Raw genomic sequence first — 23,662 nt, forward strand, 5'->3', positions numbered from 1 at the left:
AAAGAAAAGAAAAGAAAAGAAAAGAAAAGAAAAGAAAAGAAAAGAAAAGTTAGTTTCCTGTTAACACCCTGGCAAAATTATTTGCTCCTTCTATGAATTGTCTTTAATACCTAGAATGTATCTTTATTATAACACTGAAGTTTTTTTTTTAAGTTTACTCAGTTAGAATGGGTTTACAATGACAATTCAATATTTTTAATTCTTGAAAGAACTGGAAAGCTAAGTGAATATAATTTACATCTGATGAACAAATGAAATAAACAGAAATGGTATATATCTCATTGGCAATAATTGATAATCACACTCAGAAATCTTTTCTGTAACATTTAGTACATCTATCACATTATAAGGTCTGGTATAGTTAAGTCTAATTCAGAAGGTTCAGTCTTTCTTTTAATATGTCCAAACAAAGCAAACTTAAAAAAATGGGGAACAGACTTACCAGTCTCCTCCTCTCTTCTTCTACTGCAATGAGTAATCTTGCAAATTCCTTTAATGACTGAGCTATTTAGAAGATTAAAAAAAAAAAAAGCATTAACCTCTTTTCATTGCTAATATCTAATTGCACAGGAATAAACATTACAGTGAAGCTGATTATAAATGTGTATATATACTTTGGTTTTACACTTCTATAAGCATAGATCAGTATACACAGTAGGATCTCAATGACTAATAGCTATAGATAACAGATATTTGCGCACTGCAAATTAAAGTCTAGCATACACAAAGTATATTTTTTCTTCAAAGACACTAGGGAGATACAGTTTATGTATGTAATGTATAAAACTTAAATTAATAAAAGTTTACCACTGAAATTGCTTCTAAACAGAATCCTACAAATAATGAATATATTAAATCTCTAAGAAGCAATAAATCCAGTACTATTTAGATGCACTTAGTATTAGCCAGTCATGCAACATCTCCCACTGACTTCTGTCTAGAAGCTCAACAGTTATAGATACTTAAACTAGATTCTGTATTCTGTATTACTCCAATATCAAGGTAGTTTAGACTGTGAGTCATCAGTGTGGCCAGAAGGACTACCAAGCATCAGCATTTGGGGAGTTTGTCAGAAATATAGATTCAGGCCTCACCCCAGAATCTGCATTTTAATAAGATCCTCAGGTGATCCATTTGCATACTGAAGTTGAGAAGCATTGATTTACTTTTTTTCTTCTTTTTTTTTTAAGTTTTATTTAAATTCCAGTTAACATACAGTGTAATATTAGTTTCGGGTGCACAATTTATTGACTCAACACTTACATACAACACCTGGTGCTCATTACAAGTTCAGATAGCTCTCTAAAGCAGAGCTTCTTCCTAGTTAGGTGGAAGAAGGACTGCTTTACAGAGCTATCACAACTCCTATTGCTCTGGCTTGGGACAAGTATCAAATACTCAGAAACACTGGGAGAATAAACCAAAAAATAAATTGGGACTTACAATAGCGTATTCTTTAAAAATGCATAGTCCCAAATGGCAATTGTGAAAAAGTAATTCATCCACGTCAATTTCTATATCTTATACTTAACATAACTAAAGTTGGAATGTTTTGATTACAAAACTAACAAAACAAATAATGCAAATGAATGCAAAAATTATTTCTATTTAAGCTTTGAACCTTCCCTTCTATGTCTTTATTCTTTTTTTTTTTTAAAAGATTTTATTTATTTATTTGACAGAGAGACAGACAGAAGAGCACAAGCAGAGGGAGTGGCAGAGGGAGAGGAAGAAGCAGGCTCTGCACTGAGCAGGGAACCCGATGCGGGACTCGATCCCAGGACCCTGAGATCATGACCTGAGCCGAAGGCAGACGCTCAACCATCTGAGCCACCCAGGCGCCCTCTGTCTTTATTCTTTAGGCTCCCTACCATTTCCTTCCTACCCATACTAATATTAAAAACAGTCTGTAAGAAGAAGTCTAGTAAGTCTGGCATAAAGCCTACAATAAAGGCAGGTAAGTGAGGAAAATAAATCAAGAGTCTCAGAACTTATTAAGAAAAAGAATGTTTTCCATTCAAGAATTTGAAATTACAACCTAGGTTTTTTCCCTCCACTCTTTAAAACTACTAGGCTTATGCTAACTAACCTGGTTTGAAATACTATCCCTATGATTACTTCACATTGGATTTTTTTCACAGTTGCCAAAAGAGAAATCAAAGGATTATCTGGGAGACTCAGATTAATCTGATAAACACATTAATGACCTTAGAGGAAATACAATTTTTTTTAATTTAGAAAAATGAGATTTTAATCTCTACAAAAATAACAGTATCAATGCTACAATACAACACAGTTGTGACAACAGTAAGTTGAAGAGAAAAACATTTTACAAATATACAAAAAGTTTTAACTGGAGTATATAATAGAATATTAAATTTTTATACTTTGGGTAAATAAAGCATTCCATCATCCTGGCAACTATCTTGCCACTAAAGAGCTCTATTGGTAAGCCTGAAGAAAAAAAAGTCAATAAAATCTTGGACAATGGAAGGCATTATGTTGACATGCCTACAGAGAAAGAAACCAAGAGATAAATCAGTTTGGACTACAAGAATTGGAGGCAGCAGGTACTCCTGAAGGTGAGAAAATAAGAGGTGAAAGAAAGTTGATAGTAAGTTTAAAGTCTGTATAAAAAGCACTTTAACCCCAGATTTCAAACTCAATGCCTCCCAAACTTTTTAATTTAAAACAAAACAAAACAAACAAACAAAAAACCAACTACCCTCATATGCTTCTTTTATGGGAAGCTGCTGGATAAGGCACTCTAACAAAACATGGGAATAAACCAAGAAAAGAGGATATGGGACCTAGAAGTAGGAGATCCAATATAGCATAGGAGCAAATGAAATTCTTATGTCAACAGAGAGATATTGCAGGTCAACTGCTGTGCAAAAGGTTCAAAGATCTTATCCAGACTGGAGCAATAGGTTACAGACCAGGAAATGTCTCCAGAGAATAAAAGTAGATCTGATCAATAACCTGATGTATCTGAATGTAATAAAAGGAAATTTATACTCTTTTAAAAGAAAATTCAAAGGCAATTATTAACTCCTGGGAAAACAGTTATATAAGTAGCACCATCAAAATAAATGAAATAACTCGGTTGTAGTACATACAAAGTCATCAGGATATAAATGTAACAGTATAAAATGAAAAGAGGGTATCTAAGACTGGGGAAAAAGTCAAGTGTTAGCAAGATAATTATGGTCTTGAAAGAAACAGAAGAAATGGCTAAAAGTTCAAAGTGGTCTTTGTGAGTAGTTAAGTCTGCTAAGGACTTGTAAGGTGAGAGGCTGCTAGTTTTTAAGCCTAATAAAAATTTTTACCTTTTTTTAAATAATGAAAAATAAAACATGCTATAAATGCTTTATTTTCCCACTAGACTTAATTTTAGGAGGCTAAATGCACATACTAATTTTCCCAAAGAATTAAGTAAATATCTAGCACATAGAAGCCTGACAAGGTTTTTTATTTTGTTTTGTTTTTGTTTTTTTGACAACAGGTATTTTTGGAATAAATGAAGAAATAGCTTGATTTAGAGTGTCAGGAAAACACAACCCAGGAGGCAACCACTGTCTCATGGAGTAGTGTCCTAGAAGTAGTCCCAGGAGCATCATCCCATAACAACTTGGAAGTCCACAGCCTTCCCCAAGTAACTACTACTTCAAGAGTAAATCGTGCAGATGCCTTAAGTTAGATTTTGGTTTTAAGTGAAGAAACTCAGATTCTCATTTTGATACTGTTGTACCTCTTTGTCTAAAAATTAATGATGCTGTTTCCTGCTTAACTTGAATAGTTTTCTGGTCTGTTTCCCATATAAATACTATTTATAGACTCAGTACAATAATAGTTTATTATAATGAGAACGTCTGAGGAGAAAAATTTGAACATGCAAAAGCAATTGCATGTCTGGTTCCTCACAACAAAAACTACTCTCCCTCCAGCAGTTTTCTGGGTCTGCCCCAATTTGAGAGTAAGTTTTGTTTCTTCTTTTTCTTTTGTTGATTTTTCAGGGAAATTACTTCAATTATTATCTGAATGTAATAAAAGGAAATTTATATAGTATAGTCTTTATATAGTATTTGTTCTTTATATAGTATAGTCTCAGTTCCATAAAAGTATGTTTCTTAGTCCAAATGAAGATACTCATGTTTGTCATTTGCCCTACACGGAAATGAACAGCCAGGAACATCATTTCATCAAATAGTAATAGCAACCTACTTTTTCAACCCATATCTAATGCTTTCCCCTAAGTCTTTTTATTAATAGTTCCTCTAAGTTTTGCATTAATAGCTTACAAAGCACAGGACAACACAGAAAGAAAACAGGAATTAACAATCCTATAAAGCAGGTATAAAATAATTCAAAGTATTGTATAAACTGGGTTTTAGGGCAAAGGGCAAAGGACTGATAGCCAGTGACTTCCTAGCCTGGCCTATGCTCAAAATCTAAAGGAGCCTCTGACACAGTCAGATAGATCCAAGCTGCCTAGTGTATCCCAGCAACTCCTCTGAGATGAGAAGCCAGTATTAGAATTTCTGGTGCCCAGGACCAACAAATGCCTTAAGAGAACATGAAAACTCATAGAGAGTCTAGTCCCCACCGACCTTGGGCACAAAACATACAAAATGACTCCTCCAGCACCCATCTCAGTAATGTTGACTCCTTGAGCAATTTCTTCTAAGACTTTACTTAAGTAAAATCCAAAAACATTTTTATTACATGCAAATTCTAATACCCAAATACTTTCTTTTATAAGCAACTATATGTGATGTTCCATACCTTGTTTATCAATGTTAATATTTACATAAATAACCATTTCATTATCTGATTTTGGGGATCCAGACTAACATCAAATTTAATAGTTGGTCTTGCAATTTTAGATTCTCCCCATACATAGTTGGTATGACAGGAGCTTGATTAAGTGACAGCAATATCCCAAAAACAATATTTAATACACAGTGAGCTTTAAATAGATGTTCATTAAATGAATTAATGAGTTTAATAATACATTTCCACAATCTATTTGCTATATACAGAGAAACATACCAACTCATATTCTAGGCTTCATAAAATTATTTTGAAAAGGATAAGCCAGATACTTTGGAAAATTATGTTAGCTATCCCCATTCTTGCCACCTGCATGAAACTTTCCTGGCTGTATTCACCAGTAATAATCTTTCCCCTTCCTGACCATCTGGATCATGAGATTACTGGAGAGCAATCAAAATCAGTTTCATATATAGATGTTAACTTTCCAACAAATTATTGAGGTTAAGAATATTGTTAAATCTTCCCTTTTCATCTGTCCAATGTGATGTTGGAAAAACACTTGGAACAATAGGAATTTATTATTCAGGTGTATTTATGACAGGTCCCAAGAGTAAAAACATTCAAAAAGACAACTGCTGAAATGTATCTACACAGTGAGGAAGTCGGATCATGGCTTCTATATTTACTAATATCATAAATTCTAAAACATTCCTGAACTGTCTAAAATATCTACTTCCTAACTCAATCTTTTCAGCAGCCTTAACTTCACCAGACTATTTTTGAGTATGGAAAACCTGGTTAGTGCTTAGAAGTAAAAATGAGAAAGAATAAAGAAAATTACTCCCTGTTCATTGTTGACATGACTCCATTACTGTAAGTACTAAGCATTATACTATTAAAGGTTTCAACAATTGATCTGCTTGAGCTTTAAAGATTTCACAACTCAGAGAATTGAGAAAGCATGTCTCTCTCATATCCAACCAATATTTATATCATAATCAGATAATGATATGTTAAATATTTCTCCCAGGAGTCTTTTTTCTCAAACCTAAGTAGCATAAATACATACCCAAAGAGAACTACAGATCGCAAATTCAGTCACATATACAATTATGTCAGCAACACATTTTTTACTTATTAAGTGAGCAAATCAACTATGACATTCAGATTTGCTGATGAATAGGGGAGAACTGAGTTAGCAGTAGGATTTAGACTTGGTTAAATCTCAAGGAAAACATAAAAACCTATAGAAGTCTATAGAAGCCAGACTGAACCCATGTAATCATTTTAGAAGTCCAGATAATGTTCCAACAGTCACTCTACTATTCTATCTGGGTGGACGACGTAGGCTATCAAGGTCTTTCTTAGTATCCTTCTGGCAATGACTTTTTTCCACAGGGATAGGAGAAAAGCAGTATAATACTAAGGATATGAGGATATGAGCCAGAGCAAGTGAATTCATCATATGCTTCTAGATCTGGCCACATTGAAAAAAATAAAAGTGGAATCAGTATACACAGCCAAGTGATACTCAGCAGTACATTATGAAGCATGCAATGGTCTAACAGGGCATCACATCAGCAGTTCATGCCCGGAACTCCCACTGAGGAAGTTTTAATTATTTGAACATCTAGAAGATCAAAGATAGCACAGTAACTGAATAGCAAGCTTTGGTTCAGGAACAATTTAACTCATAAACAAAGCAAGAAGCAGGATCATTGTGGTATGCCTGAAAAAGAAAACAGACAGCGAAATACAAAAAGTGACACCAATTCTCCACACAGTATCAAGTAGATATTGTGCATCTTTTTAACAATTAACACCCCCACCTGATGGGCTGCCTACTGTAATACTGAACATTATTAGCAACCACAAACTCTTGTTATTTTTGGGGAGCCACAACATCAAATAAGATTGTTCCACTCTATTTGTGGCTTCAGGCTCCATGGATGCCTAGTTACAAAGCCAATAAATTGCTTCTTAAACCAAAAGGAAAAAAAAAAAATCACAGGCCTACTGCTGAATGCTGATAGGTCACTGTACCCAAGTACTCAGGGGCACTCAATCTTTCTTCTAACACTTCACAGCCCCTTAGAATCCAAGGTCTCATGAAAACCTAGAAATTCTAGTTATCTTTAAGATAACTAAACCAAGTTCTCCACAACATCCTCCTGGTGGTTAATTTTTTTTTTTTAATTTCCAAACATAAAGAGACTAATATTGAAAACAAATCCCTAAAAACTTGTATTTAAATTCTTCTTTCCTGACTTGTTAATTTCAGCCATTCAAAAAAAATGAATTCTTGCCATTTGCAAAGACACGTGGATGGAACTAGAGGGTATTATGCTAAGCGAAATAAGGCCATCAGAGAAAAACAATTATCATATGATTTCATTCATATACGGAATTTAAGAAACATAACAGAGGATCATAGGGGAAGGGAGGGAAAATAAAACAAGACGAAATCAGAGAGGGAGACAAACCATAAGACTCTTAATCATAGGAAACAAACTGAGGGTTGCTGGGGGGTGGGGGGATGGGGTAACTGGGTGATGGACATTAAAGAGGGCACGTGATGTAATGAGAATTGGGTATTATAAAAGACTGATGAATCACTGAATTCTACCTCTGAAACTAATAATACACTATATGTTAATTAATTGAATTTAAAGAAAAGGAAAGAAAAAGAAAAAAAAAATTATTCTTTCATATCCTACCAGTGCATCCCTGTATAGCATTGCATGCAGGTGTGTTAGGCTTCAGCAAATATGAGATGTACCAGGTTAGAACATATTAGATATTATTTTAGTAATAAAAACGTATTTGATGTTATAGCATAGTTTGCTAATTAAGCATTAAAGAACAATAAGAAATGCACAGCCTACAAATGAAAAGTCATAAAATTAAACTTTTGTTAAGTTGCCCATGTATTCTGAATAGAGTTAAAAACTGCCACATCTCTGCTTCATCACTTGTCCATTACTATCAACTGTGCCATGTTTGTTCCACCCAGGACAGAGATGCCAATCCTGACTACACAAGACAAAGGGACAGAATCCTCACTCTGGAATTCACAATATCCAGCCATTTCTTTCTACTTTCACTTGCTCCTATTTATCCTCTAACTATACTACCCAGACTCTCTGTTAGAGTTATGGCCAGTAATCTAGTCTCCTTTTAAATCCCCAACTCCCGTTCTTCACGCCTCCCTCCCTCCCTGGGTTCCGACATTCCATATGTCTTCAGGCACTGACTCTATGAACATGGCTTCAACATTGCCCGCCACTGCACATTTCGGCTGAGATTCAGAACTTGTGGCAAGACTGTCAATCTTTCACTCTTTTCTGGCCTAAGGTGATATTCACTCTGGTTTCTCTTATCCTCGCTGGCATAATGGGACTCAAAGAAGAGTGTACCCCTTCTTTCCAGGGGTTTCACCTGTAAAAGAGAGCTACGACAACCACTGCAGATTGTTAGGATTACCTGTTGCAACTGAGGAAAATTAGGACTCCAAGTTGAAAAGTCACAATGGAGGCACAGAAGTAATTCTACACTATCTAATGGCTTTTCCTCCCCAGATTGTTTCTGAATGGAGATAGGGCCTTGTAGTAATAAGTGCTTTGAAACTGCTGAACTACAAAGTAGTTTGAGAGTTCTAGTATACTCATGCGCATACATGCAGGGCATATATGTTATATAATATTAAGGTCAAATTTTGCCAAATGAATACATACAAATATAGAAAGACAGCCTTTCAATTTCACACAATTTCAAAACTTCATTCTAGCTGTTTCTTTGAAGATTTCACACCATCTCGTTACTTCCAATGAATTTCTTCTGAATCAAAAATCTTTCACTCTTGGGAATATATGTTAATATAATAAGTATTATTGTGCATAACACAGTCTCCATGTCACATATTTTTGTTTTCTTTTGAAGCATACATTTTAGAAAACCTGTGCTATTCTGATGTTGTCTTGTTTTGTTGGTTTTTATTTATTTGAGAGAGAGAGCCTGCGTGAGCTAAGGGAGCGGGAGGGGGAGAGGTAGAGAGTCTCCAGCAGACTCCCTGCTAAGTGTGGAGCTGGACGAGGGGCTTGATCTCATGATCCTGAGATTGTGACCTGAGCTGAAGTCAAGAATTGGACACTTAACTGACTGAGCCAGCCAGGCACCCCCCTCTTTTTCTTAAAGATCTAATGTTGCCTTGTTTTATTTTAGTTTTATTGTAGTGTCACCTGACCTGTTTCCCAAAGCCAAAACAACCTCCAATCCAGAAATGTAGACCCCAGTAGGTAGATCACTCAGACTTTGAAGCACCTCTACCAAGAGGCAGAGATGTCACACATACTATCTCATTTAATTCACATAATGGTATGAGGTGATGAGAAAAAGAGTATCAATCACCTGGAGTAACCTTCCCCATGATCTCAAAGCTAGTTAAGTGGAGAAGCAGGTATTTAATTTTGATTGTTTCATTCCAAAGCTTCTTCTATTCCATCAAACCACTATTGCCAAAGGAGGGGGAGAGAGCAGGAAGGAGGGAGACAGGGAAGGTAATGCCAGCTTACTACCCTGCTACATTATAGCAAAGAACAGGCTTATCATCTTTAAAAGCAAACAGTCCCAGAGCTGTTTGTGTTCAAGGGGTAATCAGGCCCCAAATATCCTGCCTTAAAGGAAACAATCAGTAATTTGTTGCTGACAGCCGCTTACACCAAACCCGCCAATCCTTCCCACCTCCCAGCACTCCTTCACATTCCACAAAGGCACCCCATTCATACTCCTCCTCTGCACCCAATCCTCCTGCCACCACCCTACTGGACCTTCAACATCCGCTTCCTTGTCCAACATCCAGCTTCTCTTTTCCACAACCTCTTGACCTCCAGTGACCTTCTCTCTGCAGTAATTCACACACCCACAAGGACACTAAGAGTTCAAGCTATCTAACCCCTTTGCTTTTGGTTTCTGGCAATGCCTTTATTCAACTCTAGTTTACTCCTAATCCTATTTCCCACAGTGGCTATCTAAAAAGAATTTTCTTTCTCAAGAACCCAGCCCCAGCTTCCCCTCACTCACTGGTACCAGATGGCCTAGCCTCCTGCTTCTCAGAGAAGTTCAAGACCCTCTGATTAACACTGTATTTATTCATTCTCTTCAACTTGCCTGCCTCAGAAAAGGGGCCCTCTTTTTCCCAAAAGCTAACAACTCCCCATGAAGCTTCTAACCTTCCCCTTCCCCATCTCTAGCTACATTTCTGTCCTTTCCATCACCACTCTTCTCTCCACACAGCTCTCCTCCCAAGTCTAAGAAGTTCCTCCCATGTACTCCTATCCTTGTAAAGGAGGAACAGCAGGGAGATATGAGGGGTTGGGGGAGGAAGAGATTTATCTGACACTTGCACCCACACTGCAAACGCTCTTTAATCCTCAGTACCCCACAAGGTGGTCACAAGTAAAACACCGAAAGCTCTCACCATTCTGTTCTTCAAATAATGAAACTGAAATACAGAGGTTAAGTAATACCCAAGATCACAGAGCTAAGGACTTGCAGAGTGAAACTTTGAACCCCCACGAATCACATGAAATGTATCTACTTTTCCCATTACTTTAGGCATGGTCCTACACCCCGCCAAGCTCATGAAACTGAGCAAATCCAGTTACCTCCCAAGAATTTCTACTAGAGAGTCTTGTCTGCATCTCAAAACTTACGTGTCAAAAGTTGACTCATAATTTCACTCTACACTCAGGTACTGCCACATATAAACACATAAATGGGCCCATTTATGTAACTAGTAACTCAAGTGATGGATTAACTTCAGTCCTCCCTTCCATACATCCAGTCACCAGATACTGCTGATCTCTCTCCTCTACCCTTCCTCTTCCATTCCCACAGAAAGATACCACTTCATCTCTGCTGCTTAATGGTTCCACTGGGAAAATGCTGGGCATCAGAGATCTGGTGATCCATAAAGCACAAACTCTGAAATAGACTTTTTCCCTGTTTCAGTACCTTCTCCAGTTGAGCCCCCCTCAGTATTAACACAAGTCTATTGTTGAGAGCGGTGGTTTTCCACAGGCTAGTATCAGACACCAAGAACCGCCATAAAATTAAAGGCACCTAAGGTTTCATCCCAGGAGATTCCACCTTCATTCAGGCCTGGGGTAGATAGAGCCCAGGAACCAAATTTTTAAGGCTTCCCATAGCTGATGCTGATAACAGGCAGTCTGGCAGCTACTGGCTTTAGCGGAAGGCGGGCAGGGGAAGAATGCATGCTTTGCATGAGGAATTAAGAGTTAAAACTATATTTAAATAGAAAACAGTATATTTTAATAAGATTTGTAAAAATTATCTCTATTTCCTCCTTGAAGCTTATCGGTATTTTCAATGGCAGCAGTACTCTTGGCCCTCGTGGTTATGGAGGAAATAAGACATTACCTTTGAGTCCCAAGAATAAAGCATGACCTGAAAGCTCTTCTCTCCATAGCACTTTGAATCATGACTCAGCAACTATTCTGAATTCTATCTATGTCAGAGAAATCACTCAGAATTAGCCTTCTTGTCCAGCCACATATTCCTAGACTAGTACATAAGGCAAACCTTTTTTTTAGGCCTATTATCCAACTCTTTTCTTGCTTTCTAACTTCTCCTTCTATACTCTGTTTCTTCCCCTCAACCACCAAACCTCTCTTTAGTGTTCACATGTTTGTCCTTGCCATTTGCCAATGAGCTTTCCAATAATCTCTGGGTGTCCATGTCCTGCCTCCTAATTCACTTATTTCAAACACAGTTTTTAGAACTATTGCCTTTCTGGTCCAAACATTTTACATCAAAACTGAAACTGTACTTTTATTTTTTCATTCACATTTAGAAATGTTCTCTCTTGGTCCATAAAAGATTTGCTGAGGAAGGCAATCTTTGACTTACTCTGGCAAATACTTCCATGCTATAATTCATCACATACACAGATGCCAGAATAAACCTCCTAAAGGGTAACTTCAATCAAAGCCTTATGTGTCTCTTGAGAACAGGCAAATGAAACTTTAGACTATACGGCAAAGCCCTCTAAGATATTCTCTGGCTTTCAATCCTTGTACTACAGTTAAAAGGACGTTACCCCTTCGTTTTCTTCAAGACTGAATATATCAAGGCAATGAACATTTAAGTACACAGACTAAATACGCCCAAGCAAGGAAAGAAGTCCAATGGTCTAGCACAAAAGGATGTACTGGAGAAATGCTTTTACATTCTAAATGCTTCAGAAAAAAATCAAGTGCTTACAGCTAGCATGGCTCAGAAGTATTTACTTTATGACTTTTGTACCAAGGTTTCAAATCTAGAAATGGGTCAGTGTTTTCATGGTCATGTGAATTTTGATTGATTACACAGGGAAAGGAAAATAAAACAGATTCATTTTATAAGCAGTTTGCAGTGATACCACTATCTTAAAATTAGCTCTCTCTGCTTTAAAATTACTTAAAATTTTTAGATAATATCCTTTTTTTTATCTCTATGGCACTTATCAGTCTAACTTCATATACAATGAACTTAATTATACATCTTATCACCTAACTCCTCTGACAAAGGTGGGGATTATTTTTCTGTTTTGCACAATGATGTGTCTTTAGCACTCAAACACTGTCTGACAAATCATATGTGCTTGATAAGGCTTTATTTTATTTTTTATTTTTTAAAGATTTATTTATTTGAGAGAGCAAGAATGAGAGAGAGAGAGAGTACATGAGAGGGGGGAGGGTCAGAGGGAGAAGCAGGCTCCTCGCTGAGCAGGGAGCCTGATGCGGGACTCGATCCCAGGACTCCGGGATCATGACCTGAGCTGAAGGCAGTCGCTTAACCAACTGAGCCACCCAGGTGCCCCAATAAGGCTTTATTGAATGAATGAATCAGTGAATGAATCGATGAATGAATCAATGAACAAACGAACAAGTAAACTCAAGAGTAAAACTTCCTGACCTAGGAGCCAGGCAATCAAGGTTCTAATACTGGTGTGACTTTAGCAAATCATTTCCCTGTGTCTAAAGCAAAATGATAGAGTTAGCTCCCATGTTCTCCAAGGTCTCTTTCTACTCTAACATATTAAACTTGGGATTCTAAGAAACCAAGCCAACATTTCTAAGTCAGACGTAACACTTTCTGATAATTTAAACAAACAAAAATAATAGCCAGTACAATTCCCCACCTTCCCACCTCCACACATACATGAAGAAGGTATGAGAATCACCCTAGTAGTAAAGAAATGCAGCTTCTGGACAGAAAGACATAAAGCAACTGAGATAAAATGTTATCTTCAAAAGCTGTTTTCAAAGCAGACTATATTCAACATGAGCAGATAAACTCCAGTAAGTAAACTAGGAAATTACTAACAAAACTATAAACTATGCACCTAATACCCACACAGGACACCACTTACCTTTATGGTACCTGATGTTTACCAACAGGCAATAAAACATATTTCTGTTATTATGCAAAAAATTATGAAAAAAATTCATCATGGGTATGTTATGATTCAGGCTTGCAATTACAAGCAAACCATATGACTCCAATTTTACTAAGACCATTCTATTCATACAGAAAATAAAAGAGATGTACTCTAAGTGTGGTTCTGTGGGTCAATGCAAATGTAATAAAAAAAAATGGGTATCATATCCATAAGTTACATTATTAAAGTCAGGCTACCCGTGACCCGTTTTCTCCTGGGCACAAGCCCCGAGATATGGCTTTTTAAAAACATTTTTTAAAAAGCTCATCTGGGGCAGCCTTCTTAAATTTTCCATAAGGCAGTCAAATTAACCTTTTTAAAATGTAAATATAACATCACTTCACTGATTAACACCCTGCAATGCTTTTCATTACCTTTAGGTTAAAATTCCATATCCCTAACAGGGCTTAGTAAGTCTTGTCTACCTGCCCACAACCTTCACACATGCCATTTTCCTCCTGGGTATCTCCTTTGCTCTCAAGGTCTTTATTCACCCCTTCTTTGGATCTGGAATCTGCTCCCTACTCCCCCTTCGCCTACCATTTCTCCATGACTAATTTAAACATCACTTCCTCAGAGTGGCCTTCCTCCATCTTCCCACCCACCCAATTGGACCTGGTCTATCTTGAGTATGTATGATCTCTTAGCATAATATACTTTACTTTTATAGCATTCAACACAATTATAGCTTAACTGTGGTTGGTTATTTAATGTTGGTCACCCAATGATAATATAAATTACTTAAGCCACTGAAAGCACCTTAGACCTAGTTGGCACTTGGGTACTCAGATAATAAATGAGTTTTACTGGTAGGAAATACAGGCATAGGCAGGTTAAAAATAGTGGAAGAAAGGTACAAAAGCAAGTTCCTGACTCTAATCTCTGGTCCTTTTACTTGTTAAAGTAACCAGGTTAGGCCCAATGGAGTCACTCATGCTAAACCCCCCAAACCTTAAGTTTCTATCCTTGCTCTCCCAGAACAAGGCCTAAGTCAACCAAACACTGCTTGCTTGCTCAGCACAAGTTACCTAACCCAATTCCAAAACTTCCCTTGGCTCCATATAAGGAAAGTAACCCTGCTTTAGCCAATCACCAAACTCCCAGTATAATTTCCTTGTTCTTGTTCACTTTGGTCTAAAAATCTCTTGCCTCCTACAGCTCTTCAGAACTCCTTTCTACTGCTAGATTGGGTGCTGCCTGATTTCTGGATTGCTTAATAAAGCCAATAAAATCTTTAAAATTTACTCAGTAAATTTCATTCAACACAATTTGGACTATCGCTCTTATAGAAGACCAAAAACACCCTGTTAGTTGTCAACTAGTCATGGCGCCTCACTGCATCTCACATTATTCAGTAGATGCTCGAGTCAGGTGTCTCAACTTTTCCGCCTCTATGCATAAACACAAAAGCGCCGGGACTACTGACTTCAGGGATACCAAAATACTGTAGAATAGGCATATTCACAAATACAGAATTTGTGAATAATGAGGCTAAACTACATACTCCTGCATCCCAAATTATATAGGGCTACAGCATTTATTTCACTGTCTAGCCATTTTGTTGAGATTTAAGCTATCCTAAGTAACTAACCACAGATAAAAGTTTTTTCCCTCTCTATCCACTCACCTTGAAATCAGCCTTCTTTAAGTTATGTTGTCCTAAAAGGAGTATATTGCTGCCATCTTAGCCTCTAAGTCAGTGCACTCCAAGAGGGCAAGAGCTAGTAGCTAGCTTCACCACCAGGTTCCCAGGGATTGGCACAGTGTAACCTAACAGTCAACAAACAATAATGAAACTAAAGAATACAAAAATCTTTAGCTCTGGTTTGAAATATTTAGAAATACTAAGAAATTTGTTCTAAATGATTCTCAAGTACATGCAAAAGTTAGGTGTGTGCATGTGTTTGCATAAAATTTAGTCTATTATATTGAAAAGAATTATACTAGACATATCCAAATATATATATTTTTTATTTAATATATGACTCTGAAATTCTATTTATGTACCTTACAATGATTCGTTTCTATAACTAGGTCTTGCAGGGGGACTATTCATGTAACAAATATTTACTAAGCCTCTGCTACAAATAAAGCATTTAATTACTAGTACTATACAGGAATAGAAATATGAGTAAAACTTTCTAACCTCCAAAAGCATACAATTTGCTGGAGTTGATAATAAAGTTCTCTATGTAACATACTAAACTACTTTTTATTAAGCAGATCACTAAAGAAAGAAAAGGGGTTTCAGGGGATTAATATAGATCAGTAAGTTAAGACAAATTTTTTTTTTTTCTTTGAGACATGTGACTTGTGACATAAGCTTCAGGTTGCTTTTCAGAGCATGAAACTTAAAAATCTAAGCCTTTTGGGATACCTGGGTAGCTCAGTCGGTTAAGAGTCTGCCTTCAGCTCAGGTCATGATCTCAGGGTCCTGGGGTAGAGTCCCGCAGCAGGCTCCTTGCATCAGGCTCCTTGCTCAGCAGGGAGCCTGCTTCTCCCTCTGCCTGCTGACCCTCCACCCCCATGCTTGTGTGTGCTCTCTCTCTCTCTCTCCCTCTCTCTCTCTCAAAAATAAATAAATAAAATAAAAAAATAAAAATAAATAAAAATAAAAATCTAAGCCTTTCAATTTCAAATTAAATCAAATTACATACTTTAAAACACAGAGCTAATATGATAAAAACCTCTCTCAAGTGGGATTTTTTTTTTTTTTAAAGACAGGAACTCCACCTGAAATATGCAACTTTCCCAGCTGTTTCAATCCTTAATTGTGGGTGGTTTCTGTGTGGGTGCAAAAATAGGGTGGTTAAAAAAAAAAATGGAGAACAATAATTCAATTGTCCAACTGAGAGCCATTAAAAAGTAAAATATGCTTCCTCTACAGAGTTCAAAAGAAAATGTTATTTGTATAAACAATTTAGGCATTTGGAAATGTTCCACTTTAATAGAGGACTTCCTGATTTATATAACCACATTTAAGTGGGTTATAATGAGGGTTTATAATAAGTGATAGGTTCTCTTTTGATTCAGCAAATGAGAAGGTAATTGTTTCCTAGAATTTAGTAAAAATCACAGGTCTCTTTTTGAAGAGTTCAGTTGTGGTTGGTAATGATATTGTCTCTGGTTTGGAAATTTTTTCCTAAGCAATGCTCAAGAAGAGTTTCATGGCCACACTCCACCTTCAAATATTAGTAATAATCTGTATGGATGAGTATTTAAAGTTCATCACCACATTCTGCAGAAAATCTTTCTAGAAGCATTTCATAATTTAATACTTTAAAAGTTGAATTTTATTAGTTTAAGTTGGTTCTTTTTTTAGCTAAAATCATTTATGATCATTTAAATGCATTTCCTGGTTTATAAACACAACAGTTATTATTTTTAACCTGAAACACAGGTTATTACCTCAGAGTGTTTTTATACTATAAAGAAATCCCTGCGAAACACACAAAGCAAACCATGTGCCATGCCTTCAGACTACATTCTTATTTATCACTTACAAAACTGGATCACATAGTACCTTTCCACTGGACCTAACAGATGCATTCTCAAAGTGGATGGATTTATTTGGCAAATGATGTATGCATTTTCCCCATAGTACTTTCTCTAACAAGGAAAACGAAAGAAATTTTCCAACCTCTCCTTTGAAGAATTTCTTCTACTTCCCACTCTCTGAAGAGGCATCAATGATCACTCTCAGGCTCCTATCTATATACCAAGGTGACTCAGGCTCACAGGTAAGTCACTTTACCACCATGTCATACTTCTGAGAGGTAATCAAACAACAAATATTTGCACCCGGGCAAAGCACTGCTGGCTAGGAAGACACAATAAAGGTCCCGTGACTTGAAAAGTCATTATTTTAAATTTGTGTCCTGTAGTCTCACCTTTTGACATGTTCTCCTAAAGAAGGTACAGGAAAGAATCAAAAACATAGAGTATACTACAGACAACAGAGTACACAAAACTTGGTTCAGTGTGAGTTACCATCCATCAATCTGTACACATATAATTTGTATGTAGATTTCCATATAAAAGGTTTTTTTTAAGATGTAACACGTCTTTATTCTAAGAACTATTAAGCACTAACCATTGTTATTGCTATATCTGCATACCTGCATTCAAAACAGTAAATACATGAGCTATGTCAGAAATATCTGAGCAATTATTATGAATATATTTTGATCTGAATTACCTAATGGATGACCTAATTTCTGGACTCAGAGCTGGGAGCCATAACCTTAGTTGACAAGCGGTTCTGTGTTGTCTGTCTCCACCACAGGAATTTTCTGTTTAGGTGTGTCTAAAAGAATGAAGTCCCCACCTAAAATATTTACTAGCAAACTGACTCTCCTTCTTGGTAAATGTTTAATCTCTTAAGAGCAAGGTTCATGTTGTCCAAGACTTTCCTGAGAGTTACCACAGGCCATCATACAATATTGCTAACCAAGCTGTTTATGCACAACTGCAACTGGACTTTCCAATGGTTTCCAAGATTACATAGAATGAACAAGATCTGCCTCATATTAGTGACTAACATTTTTATTGGCACTAACTCAGCCTAATAATGTCTGATTTTTAATCTAGACTTTTAAGACTCTGGTTAAAAGTGATTTCAAATTATAGGCACCAAATGCAGGAACAAGACAAAGTTGCACGCCCCAACCTTGGTATGGACATAAACTCTGAAGTGATCCACTGAGATTTACAGTCTTTTATTATCCTATACTCAGGTGCTAAATTAACCTAGCAAAACAACCTGTCTCATAGGTAGATTCACAGTAGGAACTGTGAGCTTCTATTGTTGGAATGAGCCAGTGTAAACAGTGTTTTCAAAAGGAGACTAATTTATTTTCTGTAGAGATCGCCTTTTATTTCCTACTAGTAAGGTTTTAAGGCTAGGCACATGACTTGGGAAGTTATCCTTCCCACCCATGTACATGCACCAGAACTGATGCACATGGGCATTGTTTTTTCGCATTTACATACATATTACTTACTGTGTAAATATAGTTAAATGATGGTACATTTTGTATCTGGTCTACCCATATAATTATTTAAGGAGGATTGAATCTTATACCAGTTTGTAATCACTCTGTACCCTCCCTCACCAATTTCTAAGCCCCTACTGTCCAGCTACTAAACTCCGACTTATTCCTAACTCAAAGTCTTTACTCAGTTCAAAAACTAAAGTAGTATAGAAAGTGGGCAATTAGAGCAGCTGTGAAAAGTTAAGTTGGATGCATTCAATAGGCTGCTTCCCACTGGGCTAGCTCTGCAATAGGCAGAGAAAAGGGAGCTAGCAAAAGCTCACATGCAGTTCATTTATCCCTGGAAAAGGGAGGAGTAATGACTTCTTGCTTCTTTTGAATGGAAAGGAGGATGCTAAAGGGAGAGCATGTATCCCTGTCCTGCTTGGGACTTCAATTTTGGAAACAACTGACCTGTTCTCTAAGCTGGAGAAATTCCACACCGAGTCGCACACAACTAACTACATTTTGCTTCCTTCCAAGCCAGCAATGTTTGACTAGCGCTAAAAAACAAACCCACCACCCACCCACCAGTGCACAAGGCCAAAAGGGTGGGAACAGATGAAGAGTGGGACTGGCTTATAGGCCAGACACAGGCCTACTCACCTATAAAACTCCTGGAACAGCTTCCACAAGTTAGGTAATTATACTGATATGAAAACAGAACCTTCTTTTCCTTACATTGCTCAAAATCTATTTTTCACACTATCCCACTGTAAACACATTGAAAGCAGACATCTTAGTCATCTTCCTACCACCTTCCCACCCATTCCCACCACAACTCACATCCAAAAAGACTGCAAACGTCTTGATTATACAAGTTATTTTTCATTGACATTGCTTGATTATAAAAGATGAGTTTTTGTAAGTCAGCATTTTTAATGGTTCCATTTTTGGTAAGTCACAAAACTACTCTAGCTGAGAGTGCTGTGGCTAATACTCAAAGCTAAAGTCACAGCTTTCCCTACTTCATTCCCCTTTGGTTAAATCAGAGGAATAAAGAGGCTGAAACTGGGGTTTCAAGAAGATATTTTAAACAAAGTTGAAACTATGTATTTCCCACGTAGAATTAAAACTGATGACAAAAATAAACAAGAAAACTTGATGGAGGTAGGAAAGTTCCTCACACAGCATCCACTCCAGAGTACCCAGCAGTCTGAGGGATACGTTCCTAGGTCACTGTCCTTGAAACAACAGCCTGCCATATCCTCCTAATTCTTCCATGTTAGAAATGGTTATTTAAGCCTCCTCCTCTTTATTATATAGTTATGTTTAAATGTTTAGAATGCATTTGAGGGCTCAGTATAAGGATAAAAAGTGTTGGACAGTGAGGATATAGGAACATACCTATATTTTTACATCTTTTTTTTTTTCCAGAAATAATTTTTTACACTACTTTTTGCTCTAAGTTAGGTTTTCCTAATAGTTTTAATGTCTGAATCAGATTCCCCATAATAGGAGCTACATAAGTCTCCTGATTTAAAAGCATCAAGAAGCATTATATCTATCCTTACATAGCATTCATCTTCTGCTCCCCAACCTTTGATCTAACTCCTCGAAGCCCTCAAAACACTAGAATTTAATCCAGTATTCATTGCCTACAATAAACCTTCACCTACTGATCAATTCACACCTTTCAAATCTAATCTGCAAGAGACACAACATCATTTAGCCAAAGTGGAAAGTGACAAGCAGACCAGTGTTGAAGATCAAATTCACCACAACCTGGGGAAATCACCTAACATCTACCTGAAGGGCTGCAGAGCATGTATTTAAAAACCCTACCTCTGCAGTTACATTTGACTTTAAGAAGGTATTTTAAGTAAGAATTTTAAAGGAAATTAAGAGAAATATGTAGAAATATGTTTATTGTACTTTTTAACAAGATCAACTAGAATCAACCTGAATGTTCTATAGATTTTATTTCTTAAATAAAGATTTTATTTCTTTATTTCTTCTTTCTACATGGCTCAGTACTTTTCATTAGAGCACTGAGGGAGGAGGAGTCATTTATGATTTGTTTATTTCTTTGTTTCTGTATCTGAACCTGATGAAATATTTTAAGTCATGAAATTATTAAAAATCATATCTATGAAAACCCAGAGTATTTGCCATAATCCTCCTTAAAAGAAAACAAATTATATGTATATATTTTTATTAAGTATACATACACATATATATACAAATTATATATATATATAATTCTATTAGAAAAATATACAGATAAGTGAAAAAATTAAAATTTATAAGGAGAGTTATATCATTTATTCAACAATTTAACTGAGGGTGTACCATGAATCAGGCTCTAGGTCAGGTGCTAAAGCTAAAGTGGTTTTAAAAAAGAAAAGACAGGGGTTGTCTGCAATAGCCAAACTGTGGAAAGAGCCGAGATGCCCTTCAACAGATGAATGGATAAAGAAGATGTGGTCCATATATACAATGGAATCTTACTCAGCCATCAGAAAGGATGAATACCCAACTTTTACATCAACATGGATGGGACTGGAGGAGATTATGCTAAGTGAAATAAGTCAAGCAGAGAAAGTCAATTACCATATGGTTTCACTTATTTGTGGAACATAAGGAATAGCATGGAAGACATTAGGAGAAGGATGGGAAAAATGAAGAGGGGGAATCGGAGGGAGAGATGAACCATGAGAGACTATGGACTCTGAGAAACAAATAGGGTTTTAGAGGGGAGGGGGGTGGGGGGATGGGTTAGCCCTGTGATGGGTATTAAAGAGCACGGAGCACTGGGTGTTATACGCAAACAATGGATCGTGGATCACCACATCAAAAACTAATGATGTATTGTATGGTGACTAACATAACATAATACAATTTTTAAAAAAGAAAAGACAGAGGTGCCTGGGTAGCTTGGTTAAGTGATCGACTCTTAATTTTGGCCCAAGTCATGTTCACAGGGTCATGAGATCGAGCCCCAAGTTGGGCTCCATGCTGGGGTGTGGAACCTGCTTAAAATTCTCTTGTTCCTCTGCCCTCCCCCACCCGGACTCCTGTACACTCTCTGTAAAAAAAAAAAAAAAAAAAAGGACAGTTCTGGCCTCTGCCTTCTTGGAATTACAATTACATTACTAAGTGAATAAGTGAAAATAAATGCTCTTATGTAAGTATGTGGGTTTTAGTTTTTTTCTAAATAACAATGCTAATATGTTAGTATTTTAGTAATATTATGTAGGCTTTTTGGCCAGGTGTGTGTCACAAGGCCTTTGCTGGGGGCTAGACATTTATGACACAAATGTCAAGAAGTGGCACACAAAAATGACAACTATAGTTTCAAGTGCCAGTGGTGTATCATCACTGAAGGTGCCCTTTCTCATACATCCTGTAAAGAGAAAGAGAAGTCATGCTGAGGACCATGAGGCAGTCCTCATCCTTCTTTCTACATGGCTCAGTACTTTTCATTAGAGCACTGAGGGAGGAGGAGTCATTTCTGATTTCAAGAGACCAGCTACCTCTACATTCCTCTGAGTAACTAACACTCCTAAAGGAGCAACCAAATAAAGTGACACCTGGCACAGCACCTCGGAAAGACTGCCACCTTGAACTCTGAATTCTGACAGTGATTTATCCAGAAGGAACTTTTGTGAACGTAAGCAAGCTAAAAAGCTACACAATGAATCAAACTCAGTCAGCTTATCTTTTCCTGGAGCCTTTTTTTGGTGGGGATAACACTGCCCTTTCCTTTCACAGCTAGGTTTGGGCTTGCTACTTAGGTTTTCAAAATTAAAAATATACTGTTTAGGAATACATATATAACTGACAAAACTATAAAAGAAATGATAAAGGAAGAAGAGAAATGTGATTGTGGAGGGGCATATCAGGGATTATAAATCCTTACTACTCCAAGTGTGGTCCATGGACCAGCAGTGTCAACATGACCTTCAAAAGTCTGTTAGAAATGCAGAATCGCACACTCCACCTGAGACCTTCTGTATCAGAATCTGCATTTCATAAGATCTCCAGCTGTTATGTAATGTGTGTATACACATTAAACCTCTAGAGTCACTGTTCTAAACACTTGTAATATGCTATTTTTATACCTGGAAGATGAGTACCTTTAGTATTATCCTCCAAAATGTACATAGTCTATACAGTCTTCTGATGATGTGACATGTCTCTAATTCAGCCTACAAATGGGTCCACTGTCTACAAACTGTTAAGTAGTAACTGTTAAAATGTGGGGGAAAGGAATGCTACATGAATCTGATCTTCAAACAGTACAAATTCAGATACAGATAAAACTTCAGGGATCACATAACCCAACCTCTTTGCTTTATGAAATAAAACCATCTGAATCAGGAAGGGGCATGCCCCCCAGGGTCAGACTGCTGAATTACTAAAACAAAGTTGGATCAGAGCTCAAGTCTCCTGATCCTCAATAATATTTTATATCCTATAACAACACTGGTTTAATACATCATGACTGAATTTTTCCTTTATAAACAAATACTCATGTTAAAAGAGAAATCAGTATTAAATTTTTAAAAAGTAAAATAATTCTGAAAACCAGTACCTTGTGTATTTAATAGTAGATGCCCAATATGTATGTGAATGAATGATTCACTTTGAGGCAGAGACAAACATTGTTATCCAACTCTTCTTAAAGGGATGAGCTAAATTATAGAATGATTAATAAGTAATTTCCTTATAAAAAAAAGAGTTCAATTTTTAGACAATTTATAATATAGCTCCTCTACAATAACCAAAAATCACCCTTATACTTTTATCAAAATCAGAATATTTTACATGTTCATTATTTGGGTATGTGAATCTGTTTGATTTCAGTGAAATCAGTATCTGAAGTAGGACTTTTAAAATTATGTAGAATATTAAAGAACAGTAATACTCACCAATACTAATTTCATCATCTGTTTCAGCATCACCAATACATTCAAACTGGAAATCTTGCAGTGACTGGGAAAATTTCTGTACTGCCATAGACAGATCTATAATTAAAAAGTTAAAAAAAAAATCGTAAATTGAAGGTACCATGGAATATGAGATTTTCCACGTGCATTACTCTATAACTTCAATTTTAATACTTTATTTACCAGAAGCTTTTAAAATACCAGCTTGACAAATTTAAGCAGATTTTAAAGAGACTACTAGAAGAAATATTTTAGGAAATGGATCTGCTCTGCTCACAGGCGATTTACCGTTTAAGAAAGTTTTGGTGCCAGCTGTGTATTATCTGGAAGCCAATTCCCAAAGCCTTTATCAAAAAACTACCATTCACTCCCCACAAATGGAGCATTTAGAAGGAAAGAAGGAAGGAAGGAAGGAAGGAAGGAAGGAAGGAAGGAAGGAAGGAAGGAAGGAAGGAAGGAAG

General features: G+C 36.6%; 1 protein-coding gene across 1 annotated transcript in view; it reads right to left on the reverse strand.

Annotated features, from left to right (window-relative positions):
• The window catches only part of ARHGAP42 (Rho GTPase activating protein 42), a 304,988-nt gene that overhangs the window by 208,150 nt on the left and 73,176 nt on the right, over positions 1-23,662 (reverse strand). Inside the window, exon 2 of the mRNA XM_035009327.1 lies at positions 23,184-23,279. Coding sequence (XP_034865218.1) covers positions 23,184-23,213 — 30 coding nt within the window. The 5' untranslated portion in view covers positions 23,214-23,279. The remainder of the gene's footprint in view (positions 1-23,183; positions 23,280-23,662) is intronic.

The sequence above is a fragment of the Mirounga leonina genome, unplaced genomic scaffold (genome assembly GCF_011800145.1).
Source record: "Mirounga leonina isolate KUSES-001 unplaced genomic scaffold, KU_Mleo_1.0 Mir_153, whole genome shotgun sequence".
Classification (NCBI taxonomy): Eukaryota; Metazoa; Chordata; class Mammalia; order Carnivora; family Phocidae; genus Mirounga; species Mirounga leonina.